We start from the raw sequence: 16,210 nt of genomic DNA on the forward strand, positions 1-16,210 counted from the left end.
GATTTTCTCTCTCCCTCTCTCTGCCCCTCCCCAATCACAGGAAAACACTCAGGTGTGCTCTCTCTCAAAATAAACTTAAAAAGATTTTATTTTTCAGTAATCTACACCAACTGTGGGGCTCAAACTCACAACCTGGAGATCAAGGGTCACTAGTTCCACAGACTGAGCCAGCCAGGTACCCCTAAAAAGTCCTATTTGAGATCATTGGAAATGTGAATATGGGCTGGGTTTTGGATGATATGCAAAAAATTTGTTAGCATTTTCCAGGTGGGATAAAAACATTGTAGTTATGTAAGAAACATGTCCACTATTTTTAGAGCTGCAGATTTTTCGAGATGAACTATGGGAAGGGTGAAATAGTGTGATGTCTGAAATCTGCTTTCATAAAGGAGAAAGTGGAAAGACAAGAGTGGCAAAATCCTGATCGTCAGTTTTCATCTCAGTGATGCGAATGAAGGGCCAATGTACCATTTGCCCTACTCTGTGTTTGAAATATTTTTTTTATATATTTATAGAAACTGAATGTAACAGCAGCTTGAAAGCTTTGCTTCTGTCCTCTTTTGGCCCATATGCCTTACTAGGCCTTATCTGTAGTGGCCAGACGAGTGTTTACTTCCACAAAGCTCTGCCTCTAAATAATTTGAAGTCTGAGGCAGCCAAGAACAAGTCAACTTGTTAAAAAGGCACTGGGCAGAGTTTCCAAAGCCAGCTGAGACTCACAAACTTTAATAGCTGTGACAGACTGCAGGAAAGATAAATTCTTGGGGCCTGGAATATGCAGATATCCAGGACCACATCCCTCTGGAATCAGGGTTAAGGGCAAATTCCAGTTTTCCCCCATGTTTAGAGAAAATTAGACTGTTCCTCCAAACCTCATTTGCCCCCAAAGAACAAATGAGTATGGAAGGGGACTCTGGTGGCCAAAACTCACCAACCAAGTAGAAGGTGAGCAAACTGGGGGGAAGCCTGTACCTCTGGGCCTCACCTCTGCCCCTCCCCTCCCAGGGGCTCTTGGCAGGTCCCCCACTGACAAGTTAGGCTCCCCTGGCCTAAATGAGGGTCAAAGATGACCCAAACACCCTAACTCAGGACCCAAGTTCTTAGGAGGCAGACACTATACCTAGGCCTGTAGTGACTGGCCTGCGTTCCATTCCTGTCCCAGCACACATCTGTCCTACGTGACCTCCTACTTTCCCCAGCACAGGGCCTCCCGCACCTAGGTCACCAAGCCCTGGTGGCTTCAGGGTCACTGAGATTAGGATCCTCCTCTGCCCTCTCCCATACTCCTCCCATTATTTTGAATAGGGTATTTATTTATTTATTTAACATTTATTTTTGAGAGCGAGAAAGACACAGCACAAGCAGAAGGGCAGAGAGGAAGACACCGAATCCAAAGCAGGCTCCAGGCTCTGAGCTGTCAGCACAGAGCTGACACAGGGTTCGATCCCACGAACTGCAAGATCATGACCTGAGCTGATGTCAGAAGCTTAACCAACTGAGCCACCCAGGTGCCCCTCGAATGGGACATTTCAACCTAAAACCTAAAGTATAAACATCATTAAATTTATATGGATCACAGGTTGAATTGTGTTCCTATGAATGTGATCTTATTTGATGATGGGTCTTTGCAGATATAATCAAGTGGAGGTCCTTCTAGAGTAGGGTGTGCCCGAATCCAATTACTCGTGTCCTTCAAAGAAATTTGGACACAGAGACAGATGGACAGATGGGAGGCTTTGTGGAGATGGAGGCAGACTGGAGTGACGAGTGTCAAGAATTGCCAGCAACCACCAGAAGCCACAACTGTCCTTCCTCCCCCAGAGCCTTCAGAGAAAATTATGTCCCTGCTGACACTTTGATTTGAAGACTCTTTGGCTCCAGAACAAATTTCTGCCAGAGGCTACCTAATTTCTGGTCACTGGTTGTGCAGCCCCAGGAACCTACCACAGTGCACCAGAAACATCTGCTCTTTTAACCCTCACCATCGCCCTAGGAGGTGGGGAATATCCCGATCCCCGCTTGACAGGAACAGTTGCAAAGTGTGTCTAAATAAGTAGAGGACCAGGTTTTCCATCTGGGCCACCTAGATCACAGCCCGTATCCTTAACCAGGAGACCAATCTTCTTTCTGCTGTCTGGATAAATGTATGGCTCCTTCCGAAGTTGAAAAGTTGATAGAAAAGCCTGGGTACCCAACTCGGGTGGCTACAGTAAATAAAATAACATGTGTGGAGGAGGATGTGGGGAATCAGAACGCTTCTGCGCTGCTGGTGGGAACGGAGGATGGTCTGGAGTCTGGGAGTTTCTCAGACGGTTAAACACCGCCACCACTTGATCGCGCAGTTCTCCTCCTAGGCACATACTTCCAGAAGAGCAATGAAAAGCTAGGTCCACACAAACACTTGTATGTGAACGTTCACAGTGGCATTATTCCTAAGAGCCCCAAAGTGGAAACAATTCAAGTAGTCCTCAACTGAGGAATGGATAGTACGATGTTATGTGGCCACGCACACAACAAAGGACAGTGCTGAACGTGCCACATAGATGAACCTCAAAAGCGTTACGCTAAGCGAAAGAAACCAGATGCGAAACTACAAATTGTACGACTGCATTCATAGGAAGCACACAGTAAAGGCAAGTGATGGACGGAAAGCGGATCAATAGCTCCCAGCGGCTGGGGCTCAGAATGAGATCTTTAAATCTGAGATCTTGGGGGCTGAACGTGTTCTAAAACGGATCCGTAGTGATGGTTGAGCCCCTCAGTGAAGTTACCAAAAATCACGGATTGGTTTATTTGAAATGAGGGGATGGTACAATGTGTGAAATAAAGCTTTTTAAAAGATGTTTAGGTCGAAGGACGTATATGGGTCAAGAGCCAGCCGCCTTGGATTAATTTGGTTATTTTAGAACACAGAGGGGACACTATTGAGGTTTTCCAAACAGTTGTCAGTGATAAAGTGCTTCACTTTATTTACGTGAATTTTAGCAGCAGCAAAAAAAAAAAAAAAAAAAAAAAAAAATGCCAGAACAATTCAGAATTAAAACAGGGCGGAGGCCAAGAACAAAAAAACCTTATTTGGACACTTAGAGGCTAAGAAGCCACTGTCTCCACTTCTTTAGAGGCTCTCCAGGTGATTAAGTAACCACCAGTTAAGTAACAACATCTTTTTTCCCCTCGTCCTAACAGCACCCCGGACACAGCCTTCAGCCTCGTGACAAGGACCCCTCTCCCGGCAGATGGGCTTCCCCCACTGGAGCGCCTCGGCCGTAGCGCCAGTCCGCGGATTCTCTGGCGGTGCGATTCCTTGCCCAAGGACAGATCCAAACGGCAGCCTGGTGTAGGTGGGTGTAGGTGAAGCGGAGCCACCTGACAGAGCTCTCTCCAGAAACCCCTTTTTAAGAAGTCCTGCAGGATGGGCAAACCCTCTCCTAACTCCCTAGCGCGCGGTATGCAACAGTAACACCTCTTTCGGGAGATCCTGAAGGCTTGAGTCGGGCCCATCTATTCTCTACTCAAACTGGGTAACTGAAGGTGACATAGCTGCCTGGCTTTCCAGACAGGACATCCTCTAACTCCGGGACAGTGAGACGGAGCAGCCCTTGGCAAGAGCCGGGCAAGGCAACAGAGCCCATCTGTCCCCAGGCCCCTCTCGGTCAGGACTTCAGGCCCATCTTGGCCATCATCTCCTCGTAGACCGTCCATGCCATTGCTGCCATCAGAGTTCTGCGGAGCGCCCGGGGAACGCCACCTTGGAAGAAGCCACGCAGCCCATAATCCTACAAGGAAAATGAACGTCAACAGTCTGGAAGCAAAGCGGCAATACAATGAACACCCCTAGCACACAAGAGTGAGGGTCTCCATTACCCCATTGTTGAGTCTTCATTTTCAGACTTTTATAGATAATGCCAAGAGTATGAATAATGGACCCAAGAAGGCAATGAACTTGAAAAGGTTTTTTTTGGCACAGTTGCGAAGCTTTCTTGCTTTATCCAGGGGAATGCGTTTCTCGGCTGAAAATCTTCATCAAGGGTTGCCGTATACCGCTGTGCAGCTTACACAGCTCACAGAGGCACCAAGCGCCAGCTGGTGGCTGAGTCGCAGACCTCGGTCTGCATGCCAAGCCCTGGGCCCTGGCCCCAGGCTAGAGGAAAAGGTGCCTTTATGATGATTTGTCTGCCTGGAGGGAGCTTCTTTCCATAGTTTCGTAATATAAGAATTAGAGACAAAACGCCTGTTACTCCTCTAGAGCAAATTTCTAGAAACAAAATAATGTGTTTGTGGGGTTTTTTGGGGACTCTGGTTCCTCTAGGTCCTAGATCGGATGACTAGACCTTCCCTGCTCACCTGATTCAATAGGTAAGGGGTGGAGCCCAGCAATTCCAAGTTTAACGAATATAACTGGTTGTCCTAATGTAGTCAGTTTCCCCCACCCACCACCAAAAAATCCCGGCAACCAACCATAGGTTTTTAGCAGTGATTTCAACCTTGGCAACACCTTGGAATCACTAGGGAACTTAACTACTGATCTGGGCTTCACCTGCTCCCAGGCATTCAGATATCACCAGCCCAGATTATGATCTGGAAGTGAGAACTTTTCTTTTTTAGTTTGTTTATTTATTTTGAGAGAGAGAGAGAGAGAGAATGCAAACCAGGGAGGGTCATGGAGAGCGAGAATTCCAAGCAGGCTCCACACCACCAGTGTGGAACCCAAACTCATGAACCATGAGATCATGACCTGAGCCAAAATCAAGAGTTGGACACTTAACCGGCTGAACCACCCAGGCGCCCCAGGGAGTGGGAACGTTTTTAAAGCTCCCCAAGTGATTCTAATGTGTAAAGGGCACAAGATACTGCTCTAGAGAGAGCCGTAACCCCAATAAGAACCAATATTTACTCCATAGCCTTACTTTGAAAATGAGGGTCACCGCCTGGCCAATCCACCGAAATTTCATTGGGGTGAGCTGCATATGAGTTTTGATGACATCCGCAGGTTGAGTTACCAGGGAGGCCAGAATACCAGCAAAGATCCCACAGCTGAAATTTACAACAGGAATAAGGACTGCATCCAACTGGTCTGAAATAGGACAAAGGCAACATTCGGTTACAAATAAATCCCACACAACTCAGAAGTATCCCTACTAAGTTGACCACTAATCCTTCCCCAAAGTTAGAAGGATGTAGATTCAGACAAGGTTAAGAAATAGACATTTAAAGGTACACTATGTGTAGATGGAGTCGTGGGAGTTAAAATTCGCCTTTTTTTTTTTTTTTTTTTTTTACAACTATCGCCATCATAATTCATTCGGGCAACAATCACGGGCTAAAACATATGAATGAAAGGAACAGGATGTTTTATATAGATGTATACAGACTCCAAGTATCTCCCTACTGAGACGCTTACAAATGACAAAAAAAAAAAGTGAGTTTTCAGTGGAGACACTATCTTGTCCAAGTGATAAAAAGTTAGTATCGCCCACAGTGGGTCAAACCAATGTCATGAGCTTCCTGACATGGAGATATTTAAGGGTAAAGGGGCATCACTCCTGCGACTTGCTCTTAAACAGATGGGAATAAACAATTATACATATAGAGAAATCAAAAGCGTACATCCAAGCTCCCTTACTGCCCTAACTTTCCATGGCAAAATGAAGGCTGTGACCTGCAGTGTCACGGCCCCCGGTGCCTTGGGCGGAGCAGGAAGCCTCCCAAAAAGCACCCCAACTGTACTTGATCACCACCGTCATGATGGCATGCCAGCTTTCCCACTTACGTGACCTTGGTTGCATATCCTTTCTCGAATTATCCAGAGACCCCTTATTGAACACAGGTTCATGCCACAGAATGTGTTTCCATTAGCACCTGGCTCCGCTTGGGTGAACGTTTGCTGCCCACTGATTGTGTCCTTGTCGTATCCAAATGAGCATGCTGGTGGGGTGGGTCTGCCAGAACGCCTGAGGTTTGGCACCTTTCTCTCCACCCCAACAGAGGCTCAAAACCACTCTTAACTGGGAACACAGCATGAAATGGTACTTTCCTTCCAGCTCCTACCCTACTGGCGTTTCCCAGACTTGTCTGATGAGAATCCCACCAACTGCTTCTTGAGGAATAGACTCCCAGGTCTTGTTCCAAAGCTTCTGATGCAGGAGGCCCTGGGCAGGACCCAGCAATCTAAAGATGGGGTAACTCTGCAAAGTATTATGGCAGGACTTCTGCAAAACACGCTTTACTTCACCGCCTACCCCACTCAAGAATTTTAGTACTACCAGTACTCTGCCGTAAGAGACTATAAACTGGAGAGGGCAGGGACCAAGTCCATCATGACCACCACTGCATCCCAGCACCTGACATGGCTCAGTTCCTAAAACTCTGCCAAGAATCTGGAGTCGCTAAGAACGTTAAACAGTGTCACACAGCAGAGGAAGCAGGGAGGATCTGCAGTCTCGGAGCTCTCTCTTCCCCACCACACCTTCGACCGTCCGTACCGTGGGTCATGATGTTTTTGGTCTGGTTGTAAAACATCAGGTAGATTCCAGAAAAGGGTGCGTCACGCAGAAGTGTTGCTGTCAGGCCACTGAAGAGTCCCCGGTGCCCCTCACTGCGATAGATGCTCTTCAGGGCTGCGTAGATGCTCTCATAGCCATACCTCCCGCTCTGCAAGGGAAGCACAGGACCAGTGGCTGGCGGGGCGGTCCCGGGCTGGCATAACGAACCAATGCGACTCCGGGGTATGTGGCATTACCGGGGCACCGGGGGCTCTGGTTCCCACGTGGCTTGGGTTCTCTGACCACAGCAGCCTCTATTTTCGATTCTAAATCGGGGGTGGACATCGGAAGGCGGCCCAGTGCCTCTGGTTACCCAGCCTTGAGGCCTAGAGCAGTCAGACTCACCTCGTAACGGGTCTTGATCACAGTGATGGGTGACATGCAGACGCCTGCAACTGAGCGAGAGCCCACTCCCAGGATGACCGACTCCAGGGCGGTTGGTGGATGGCCTCGCAGAAAGTACTGCTTCAAGGAGTAGAGGGTGCCGAAGTAGATACCAATGCCGGGGACACACCTCACAATGGACTGCAGAAAACGTCAGAGGGGGGAAAGAAGTCAAAGGCTGACACGGTAAGACACCGTCTTAGCCGGCTTTTCCCAAAACAAGGCCAAGGCTTGCGTGCCAGTAGTCGACTGAAGGTGCGGAGGGACACCAAGAAGAGAAAGGGGAAGTGAGAGGCAGGGGGGAAGGCGGCCGACAAAGGGCGTGTTCCCTAAGCCACTACTGCCCCGGGCAACTCAATCCCTTTGGGGAACTCTGGGAATCTTGGTGTAGGGCGCCTGCCTGTTACCCCGCCATCTGAGGAGGGTGAGTGAGAGTTTTAAGTATCCACTGCCATCTTCCGTCGACTAACGGGCTGCTGCGGGCCTGGGCGAGCATTAACTCCCTGGCACTTCCGGCAAAGTGACTTCCTCATTTCCGGCAAAGTGACTTCCTCACTTCCGGCAAAGTGACTTCCTAGGGCCAGGAAAGCCGGCAGGTGAAGAAATGCAGGTGTGGCCAGCGTGCTCTGAAGGGCAAGGACAAGGACATGCTGGCAGCTGAGGGCACCAGCTGCATCTGCTCTGCCGCTTGCCCCAAGGGCGTACAGACGTCCCATTTCCTTCCCTGCGCCCTCAGAGCTAGCAGCCGGAGACCAACCGAGGACCACGTAGGACGCTCACCTATCCTAACGAGAGGATACGTGAGGTGCATGAGAAATGGCTGGCTATTACGGCAAAGGGCGCAAGAGAAGACCCAAAACGCAGCTTACGGGAGACATCCCTTTCCAAAGGCCCAGAATGCTCTCCGTGCGAACCACCTTCAAGAGAAGAGCCAGCATCCCAACACGCCCGGATCTGAAAGCAGACAGAACGGAGACACAGAAGAAAAAAAAAATGACTTAGACCCCCATCCTCGTAAAAGAGCTCCCCACCCAAAGACTGCTTTGCAGGACGTCTTTCCTAAGAACGCTCGGGAGTCTCGGCAACACCTCTCGGGGTAACTCCGAGTTCGGCTACGTTCGTGGTTTGGCGCGTACATGTCGATCTGTGCATTCACACTGGAAGGATGACCTCCCATTTTGCATGCGTGTCGTATACTTCCCACAGTGCCAGGCCCAATAGGGGCATAAAAGAGACACTTAACGTTTGTATTATTTCCAGAAAACCACCCACACTTCTAGTACCAGACAGCACAGTTAAAACATTACAGGCTAGCTCGAGAAAATGCGAATGTCCCCCCCCATTCAATTAACAGGAAATGTCGAAGAAAAGGTGGGGCGAAAAGTTGGGCCTGGCCTGTGTTTCTCTCGAAGCATCCAGCAGGATGGGCGTTGACTTAACATCGCTGAGAGGCACCGGTGTCTGAGAGGAGTTGTTGAAACCAGTTCCTCAAAGAAACGGGGGGCGGCAGGCCTTACCCATGGGCTGGGGGCTGGAGAGTCTGCAGGCGAGTTTTGAGGAGGTCTAGGGGCTGGAAAAGGAGGGTGGAGCAGGTCCCACTGATGGAGCCACACAGGAAAGCTTTGATCACCGGATGCAGCTGCAGGGCAAGAGAACGCTGGGTCAGCAACTCTGTCGCCTGGGGCCTCAGCCTTCTCCACCCGAGACCAGTCAACTGCTCTCTAGGGGTGGCTTAGAAAACCGTCCGGTGGTGCTCTGTATTACCTTCCCACTTCAGAGAAGGGAAAAGTGTTCCCAGGAATGAACAGTGCTGGAATGTTGTGCAGACCATAATATCCTGCTGTTGGGATCTCTCCAGCCCTAGTGCTGAGAAGGAGCCAGGAACATCCTGTGGAGCAAGGTCTATCCACGTTCATCTGTGAATCGGGCCCCCAACCACACCTCCCTCGGTCTAGCTAGAGACAAGTTATTGGCCATCTCCTTATCTTCACAGAGCAAAATCAACTGAAGGGGAGTGTCTGAACCAAGGTCACCGGGGTCTCTTGGTTATCAAACCTGTAGATATTTATAGGAGCAAGACAAAGAAAAGAAACCGCAAGTTCAGTTTCAATGTAAGACATGGGCTACTTCCTGAAAAACCTATGAACTTTCTTAACTTGGAGCTTTCCCTTTCTCTCTCCTATCCAGGCATCTCCCTGCCACCTAAGCAGATCACAGACAGTGCAGTAGACCAGCAGCCACCCCCGGGTTTGGTGGCTCTCCTTTAAACCAGGACAGTCGCACACGCTGGCTAATCTAGAGGCACCACCAGAAGGGGCAAGGGCTAGATGTACTTCCTCTGAGCCCGACACACTAGAGGTCGCAAAGCTTGCCTCAGAATCCACTCGATCACAAATGTGTGAGAAAGGCACCTTAAAAAACCCAACCACGAAAGAAAAGGCCTCTTTTCCGAAGGAGACACTGGGCAAACTCCATCCTAAAAGACCTTCCTTCTCTCTCCTCATTAAATGGCATTTGCACTATTATTTTTCAATAAATGGTACGCTGTGGCCCTAAGACACTATTAAGATGAGGTCACCGGTTATACACACATAGCCACCAACCCAGAACGAAAATGTTTGCAACCTGTGGTTATTTGTCCCCCAGGGGACAGAGATCACTCCACGTTTCTAGCAGACGAGCAGGTCTCCCATGATAACTGAACCCACTTAAGAGACGAAAGTAGTTCAGATGATAAATACTGGAGGTTATAACTCTGTTCAAACGGCTTGCAAAATATCGAAGGGGTGACAATTAGTAAGACAACACGTACGACCAAGCAAAATGTATACCTCACCAGTCTGCCGGCACACCATTCCCTGTCCCGCAAGAAGGGGTGTCCTGCTCCTTCCGATAACTTGGAAGCCATGTGTAAAGGGCACAAGCTACTGGCATCCTCTACTTTGCCTGGCAGTGAGCTTCGAACCCCCGTCTTTCCAGCCTGATGCCACATCACCTCCCCTCCCTCTTGGCTGGTCACCCCTCAGCCCCCACGACTTGCCATCCAGCTAAAGGTGCTCCTCTCACGCTCACCAAGGATCCCTTTCCCACCCTGGGCCTTCTCTTACTCGGCCTCCTCCTCCTTGGGGACGCATTTCAAACAGCTGGCTGCCTCTTGGTTTTTGGCTCCCCTCGCCTTTTCCCTCAGCCAGGGTGGTGGTGGTTCCTCTTATCTCCTCCAGCCACAGCCCCTAGGGGGCCACCTCACCCACACCCACACACCAACGCCCACGGCCCTGCCCAGCACTCCCCCCAAACGCCCCCAGGCATCTACAGCTCACACTCCAAAATGGAAACCCAGCCAACCGTTGCCCACACTCTTGCCCCTACTCCACCCCACAAGATATCCCAGCAGCACATGTGGGAGTCGCGTAAGACTCCTCAGCCAATGCAGAAGGAAATGGCAGATAAAATTAAATTTCCTTATAACCTGCAGCCCATTGACAGTTGAGGCCGGCAGAGTTCTCCAGGAACTCCCTGCGCTCTTAAAGATGTTAACACTTTGCTGGAGGAAAAAACAACCCTAGCTTGACCATAGCTAGGCCTCCAGGCTCCGGTGCGCCTTTTTGCCCTGAAGATGTCTCAGGAAATCTTTCTTGGCCGTCAGGTCCGGACCCCACCACCGCTCCAAAATCCCATCAGCTGTACCGACTGCTTCAGGACTGAGTCCGGCTGATGACCCTCAGTGTCCCCAGAGCCTGCCCCCGTGGATCTCAGTGGCCTCCTCGGCAACCTCCAGCCTCAACCCTACGAAGCCACCCTCCCCTGAACTGGAGAAGCACTGGATGAGGCATCTGTGCATACCACCTCAAGATCTCACAGCCCTTTGAAAAGCTAAATCTTTAAACCCATTTTACAGACGGAACTGGAGCTCACAGCGGTTATGAATGTGTCCTAAGTCGCAGGGTTTGAAGCCACTGGCTAGGCTTACAAGGCCTTCCGTGAATCGAGGGGCCCCTGCTTTCCTTTTTGGCCTGTGTTCTCAGCCTCCTCCTCCCTCTTGCATAGGGCGCAGCCGGAAGGGATCCTCTGCCTTCCTCTAGCCTCGGAAAACCCCATCCTAGCTCCTCTGGCCTCTGATTCATCCGGGGAGGGGGGCCTCTGCCCAGATCTCCCCTGCTGTGGGAAAGCCCCGAATCCCCGCCCCCCACTGGCATTCAGGCTTCTCCTCCAATACTTCCACTGCACCTGAGCCCACCTCCCTTGGGTCGAGGACAGAAGAGGCCACTAGCTGTCCTGTTCACGATGGTACCTCCAGCACTGACCACCCAGCCTGGTGCACAGTCAAAATGGGGCCCCACAGCCAAAAATGAATGAGTCCTGTCGTCTACAGGAAATCTGCATATGGCTCTCCCTTGAGCACAATTCCATAGGATGAGGCTTAGTGGGTTCTGCCCGCCCCTTCCCAGGACAGGCTCCCTTCAGCCCTCTGCTCCAGTAAGGCTGTAGGAATGACAAGGCGCTTACAGCTTCTGAGAAGGTCTCGGTGTGGCTTCCCCGAGGCTCTCACAGGTCTTGTATGGAATTTGTTTTCAGGCCGCTGTCGTTCACAGGCTTGCTCCATGTACACCCCCTCCCCCCACCGTAGCAACTATTTTATGTCGTTATTTTCACAGCACAAAGCTTGGAGATGTTATTGGTTTAATAAATATTTGAATGAAGAATAGAGTCCGTAACTTCTTTAACTTTGTAAACTTCCAGGTCCATTAGCACACAGCAGATGCTAAATATATACCAGCGGTATAAACTAACCTCTAATAGTTAAAACACACACACACACACACACACACACACACAGGTAGCAGCATTATTTAAAAAACAAAAACCAAAAAACAGAATTGGGGCACCTGGGTGGCTCTGTCCTTTGAGAATCTGACTTCAGCTCAGGTCATGATATCACAGTTCGTGAGTTCGAACCCTGCCTCCGGCTCCGCCGTTAGCCCAGAGCCCGCTTCAGATTCTCTGTCCCCTTCTCTGCTCCCTCCACCCCACTCACACTCGCCCTCTCTCAAAAATAAACAAACGTTAAAAAAAAAAAAAAACTAAAAAAAAAAAAAAAAAACCAATCAGAATTTACACTTTTCATTTGAATAGGCTTAAGATATTGTCCTATGGCAGGTACATCCTTTGAAGGCATGTTTGATTTTCTTTTCAAGTTATTCAAGTTAAAAACAAGGAGTAACAATTTGGTTTTTTGAGGAACCAGGGCAAAAACAACCAAATGATACACAGTACACAAAAGCATAATAAGCATAGGAGCGCCTGGGTGGCTCAGTCGGTTGAGCATCCAACTTCGCTCAGGTCATGATCTCGCGGTTCTTGAGTTCCAGCCCCGCGTCGGGCTCTGTGCGACAGCTCAGAGCCTGCAGCCTGCTTCGGATTCTGTGTCTCCCTCTCTCTCTGCCCCTTCCCCGCTCATACTCTGTCTCTGTCTCTCAAAAATGAATAAACGTTAAAAAAAAAAAAAAGTACTTAAACAGATAGTAAATAGATTCCCCCAAGCAATTTACTCCCTTTTAAAAAACTAAATCGTAAATCCAATTCAGATCTCGAGGTCAGAGCTGAAAGGAGATGTAGAACCCCAGTGGTGGCCTTTTTTAAGGATTAAAAAAGAAACGAAACAAAACACCCCTGACCCCGCCCGCCAGAGCTGGTAGACGAAACCGCAACCTCAGGGTGAGGGCGGACAGCGCCCCCGCCCCTCCCAGCTCTAAACCACGCGGCTTCCCGCCTCCACACCCCGCGAGCGGTAACTCCGGCGGCCCCGCCTCCGTCTCCACCAATGGAGGCCCGGCGGCACGACCACTGCAGCCAATCCAGACGCGGGGGCGTGGCTCCGCGCCAGGCCTGCCCCTCTAGCTCCCCGCCGGCCGGGAAGTGGAGCCCCAGACCGTGATCTCCTGCCCGAGCCGCGGGCGCAGTGGACCCACGTCGCTCCAGCATCCACCTCTTCTCAGGCTTGTTGCTACCAGCGGTCTTTGCGATGGTCCAAATACCTGGCCGAGCGCCCTCCCCACCACGGTCACTCTGGGAATCGAACTCAAAAGCAACGTCCGGTAGCGCTCTCACGTCGTTCAGTGTCGCGCGGGCACACTCGCCGACACCCTCAAGACCCCGGCAATTCCTTGCCCACTCTACCCAGACATCAAACATCAGCGAGACCTTCGCCAGCCTGTCCTAAGGAGGGCTGCAACTGCTCTCCTCCCTCGCCCCACCCTTTTCAATTCCATTAGTCAATCCATCCCTCCTGCGCCACGTCCCCAACCTGTTCTGCGCGCATCTGGAGGGCGGAAAAGGCTCCCAGAGGGCCGCTGACCCTTGGCAACCTCCAGAATATCCCCCCCCCGCTCCCCGCCACGAGCCAGCGGTCCCGGAGCGGCCAACCCCTGCCTCCACTCCCCGCAGTTTACCATAAGCGTCTCCACCCTGTCTCCGACATCTTGAGGCTGCAGCAGCGCCGGGCGTGACTTCTGAATCATTGGAGACGAGGCCGGCAAGTGCGCCGGGCTCAGTGTGCCGTCAGTAGGAGCTCGGGCCAGCGCTGGCGACCCCGGGGGGCGAGGGTGACGCGGCCGCAGTGGTGGGGCGCCACGCAGTCAGGCGGCGGCTCTGCCGTCCGCGCCCGTCGGGGGCCGGTCCCGCGCTCCCACCGCCCCTGCGTGGCTAGGCGCGCCGCACCGGGAACTTCTCGCCGCTCTTCACTCGCTCCGCAGAGGCCGTGGCTCTGCTCTCCCGCCCATCCCGCCCTGTAACACGCTTCTGGACCCCAGAACAGGCAGGATGCACCGGGGAGGGCGGGGAGAAAGCCGGAGGAACTGCACGGAACCGTGGGATTTCGCTTCCGGGGTTGGACGCCGCCGGTCTGGAGCGCGTGAACGGGTTCGCCTTAGTGCCACCTAGCGGAGACGTCCAGAACTGCAGGGCCCGCGGTTGCCCTGAGCTTGAAGGCGCGTCTGCGCGGAGGCCTCCCTCCAGCTGCAAGGTCTGATGCGAGATTTGAGCTGAGCTCGTTTGCAGTAGAGACTTGCCCTGCCCCATAAGGTAGCCTGTAGCCTTCCGTGCCTATTGAACTTCAAGTGTGGTTCGTGTGCTTGTGGACCAGAATTTTACACTGTATTTAATTTTAGTTAATTTGTATTAAAAAACGGAAGCAGTGTGGAATAACTTTCCGTTAAACACTTTATTGTCTTGGCAGACGCACGGTACCTCTTGAACGCTGGAAATGTAGCCTAGGAATTGACCAGTGTTGTTAAGTAATCCGTGCACCACATTTCAAGACTTACAGCAATATGGTAAAATAACTTATTAATAATCGTTATATTATTACGTTATAATAATTATATTATTATTATATTAACCTGATATTTTGGATATATCAGGTTAGGCATATTATTAAAATTAATTTTGCATGCTGCTTCTTCCAACTTTTTTTTTTTTTTTTAACATTTATTCATTTTTTGATAGAGACAGAGTGTGAGCAGGGGAGAGACAGAGAGAGAGGGAGACACAGAATCCGAGGCAAGTTCCAGGCTCTGAGCTGTCAGTACAGAGCCCGTCACGGGGCTGGAACTCACGGACTGTGAGATCATGACCCGAGCCGAAGTCGGACACCCAACCGACTGAGCCGCCCAGGCGCCCAACTTTTTCTGTTTTTTAATATGCCTACTAGAATTTAAAATTACACGTGTAGCTCACACTACATTTCTTTTGGACCACACTGGTCTGGATGTTTCAGATCATGGTTTATCTCTCATCTGGACTGTGGGAATAACCTTTATGGTCTCCCACCTTCCCATTATTCCTTGTCTGGGAGAGACATGGGAAAGTACTGCTACTGGGTTCCTGACACTCCTGTTGAAAAAAGCAGGCACACAACTTCAATGTACCTGGTTACCTGCAGAATAACTTTTCATGACAGTCTTTGCTACTTTCTAGCATTCATTCTCCACTGGGGGGAAATGTAGGTCAGGAAAGATACTTATAATTCAGGGAGCAAGATGCTGTTATTTTAAGGCTTCATTTCTGTGTTATTAAGGCACAAGGAACAGCAAGAAAGTAGTTCTTTATCTCCAGAAGGGATTAAGCAAAGCATAAACATTAAAAAATTACATATACAGGGGCACCTGGCTGGCTCAGTCCGACTTCGGCTCAGGTCATGATCTCACAGCTCATGAGTTCGAGCCGCATTGCTCTGTGCTGACAGCTCAGAGCCTGGAGCCTGCTTCCAATTCTGTGTCTCCCTCTCTCTCTGCCCCTCTGCCACTCATACCCTCTCTCTCAAAAAACGAATAAATGTTTTAAAAAACGTAGAAATACATATACAAATCTGGCTGGTGATTGTTAAAAACTTTCCTATCCCTCGTTCTAAGGGCAAGGCTCATTTTCTTTGTGCAGTGTCAATATCTAAGCTAAAACTTTTATTTTTAAGTAGAAACTTAAAAAAAAATTTTTTTTTTAATGTTTATTTATTTTTGAGAGAGAGACAGAGCCAGAGCATGAGCAGGGGAGGGGCAGAGAGAAGGAGACACAGAATCTAAAGCAGGTTCCAGGCTCTGAGCTGTCAGCACAGAGCCCAACACGGGGCTTGAACCCAGGAACTGTGAGATCATGACCTGAGATCATGACCTGTGAGATCATCATGAAGTCAGACTCCTCACCGACCGAGCCACCCAGGCGCCCTGAAACTTTTATTTTTCACTAGAACTCACACCCAGTGCAGAGCCCAGCGTGGGACTTGAACTCGCAACCATGAGATCAAGACTTGAGCTGAGATCAAAAGTCAGACGCTCAGCTACCTGGGTCACCCAGGTGCCCCTGAAACTTCTTTTTAAAGGAACAGCTACATTTTCCCCCAGAGGGCAAGGGTTTCTACTTTTGAGAAACAGAGTGGATTGGTGTATTTCAGAGACTGCTGTTGGCCACTCTGGGAATGGGGGCCCAGAGTGAAAGCCTCCTGCCCGCTGGCCGCCCTACCACCAGCAGGTGGGCTTGGTTCCGGGCTCAGAAGAAGTGGGCTGGCTTTCAAGCGTGGTACGTGCCTGCCAGCTTTTCCTCCTCGGTATCTGTTCCCGCCACACTCCCAACCCTGGAATCCAGAGTCCTGCCCCGCCCCCCAGCCCCTCCAAACCCCCTCCCATGTTCTTGGAGATTGGGAAATGTATGAGATAATGTGGAAGAAGCATTACCCATTAGCAGATGAGGAGGGTTTTGGAGCAATACTTAATGGCAGAACTTGGAGCAGTGAG

At 50.4% G+C, this 16,210-nt stretch overlaps 1 protein-coding gene and 1 long non-coding RNA gene across 5 annotated transcripts; one reads left to right on the plus strand and one right to left on the minus strand.

Annotated features, from left to right (window-relative positions):
* Positions 1-2,560: 2,560 nt before the first annotated feature.
* SLC25A38 (solute carrier family 25 member 38) lies at positions 2,561-13,533 on the minus strand. 4 transcript variants are annotated; one of them, XM_042956248.1, is made up of 7 exons: positions 13,376-13,532; positions 8,444-8,565; positions 7,796-7,880; positions 6,888-7,067; positions 6,483-6,651; positions 4,908-5,074; positions 3,553-3,776 (listed from the first exon to the last, which is right to left on the minus strand). In XM_042956248.1, the coding sequence occupies exons 1-7, from the start codon at positions 13,442-13,444 to the stop codon at positions 3,654-3,656; spliced, it is 915 nt and encodes a 304-aa protein (XP_042812182.1). In that variant the 5' UTR covers positions 13,445-13,532; the 3' UTR covers positions 3,553-3,653. The 4 variants fall into 4 exon arrangements, with proteins under 4 accessions (XP_042812185.1, XP_042812182.1, XP_042812183.1 ...); XM_042956251.1 differs by lacking the exon at positions 4,908-5,074 and having other exon boundaries at positions 2,561-3,776; positions 13,376-13,533; XM_042956249.1 differs by lacking the exons at positions 7,796-7,880; positions 13,376-13,532 and adding an exon at positions 8,691-8,776.
* On the plus strand, positions 7,074-9,449 carry LOC122230478. Its single transcript, XR_006207452.1, has 2 exons — positions 7,074-7,350; positions 9,114-9,449. It is a non-coding gene; the product is annotated as an uncharacterized LOC122230478 (long non-coding RNA).
* Positions 13,534-16,210: the final 2,677 nt, after the last annotated feature.

The sequence above is a fragment of the Panthera tigris genome, chromosome C2, assembly GCF_018350195.1.
Source record: "Panthera tigris isolate Pti1 chromosome C2, P.tigris_Pti1_mat1.1, whole genome shotgun sequence".
NCBI lineage: Eukaryota > Metazoa > Chordata > Mammalia > Carnivora > Felidae > Panthera > Panthera tigris.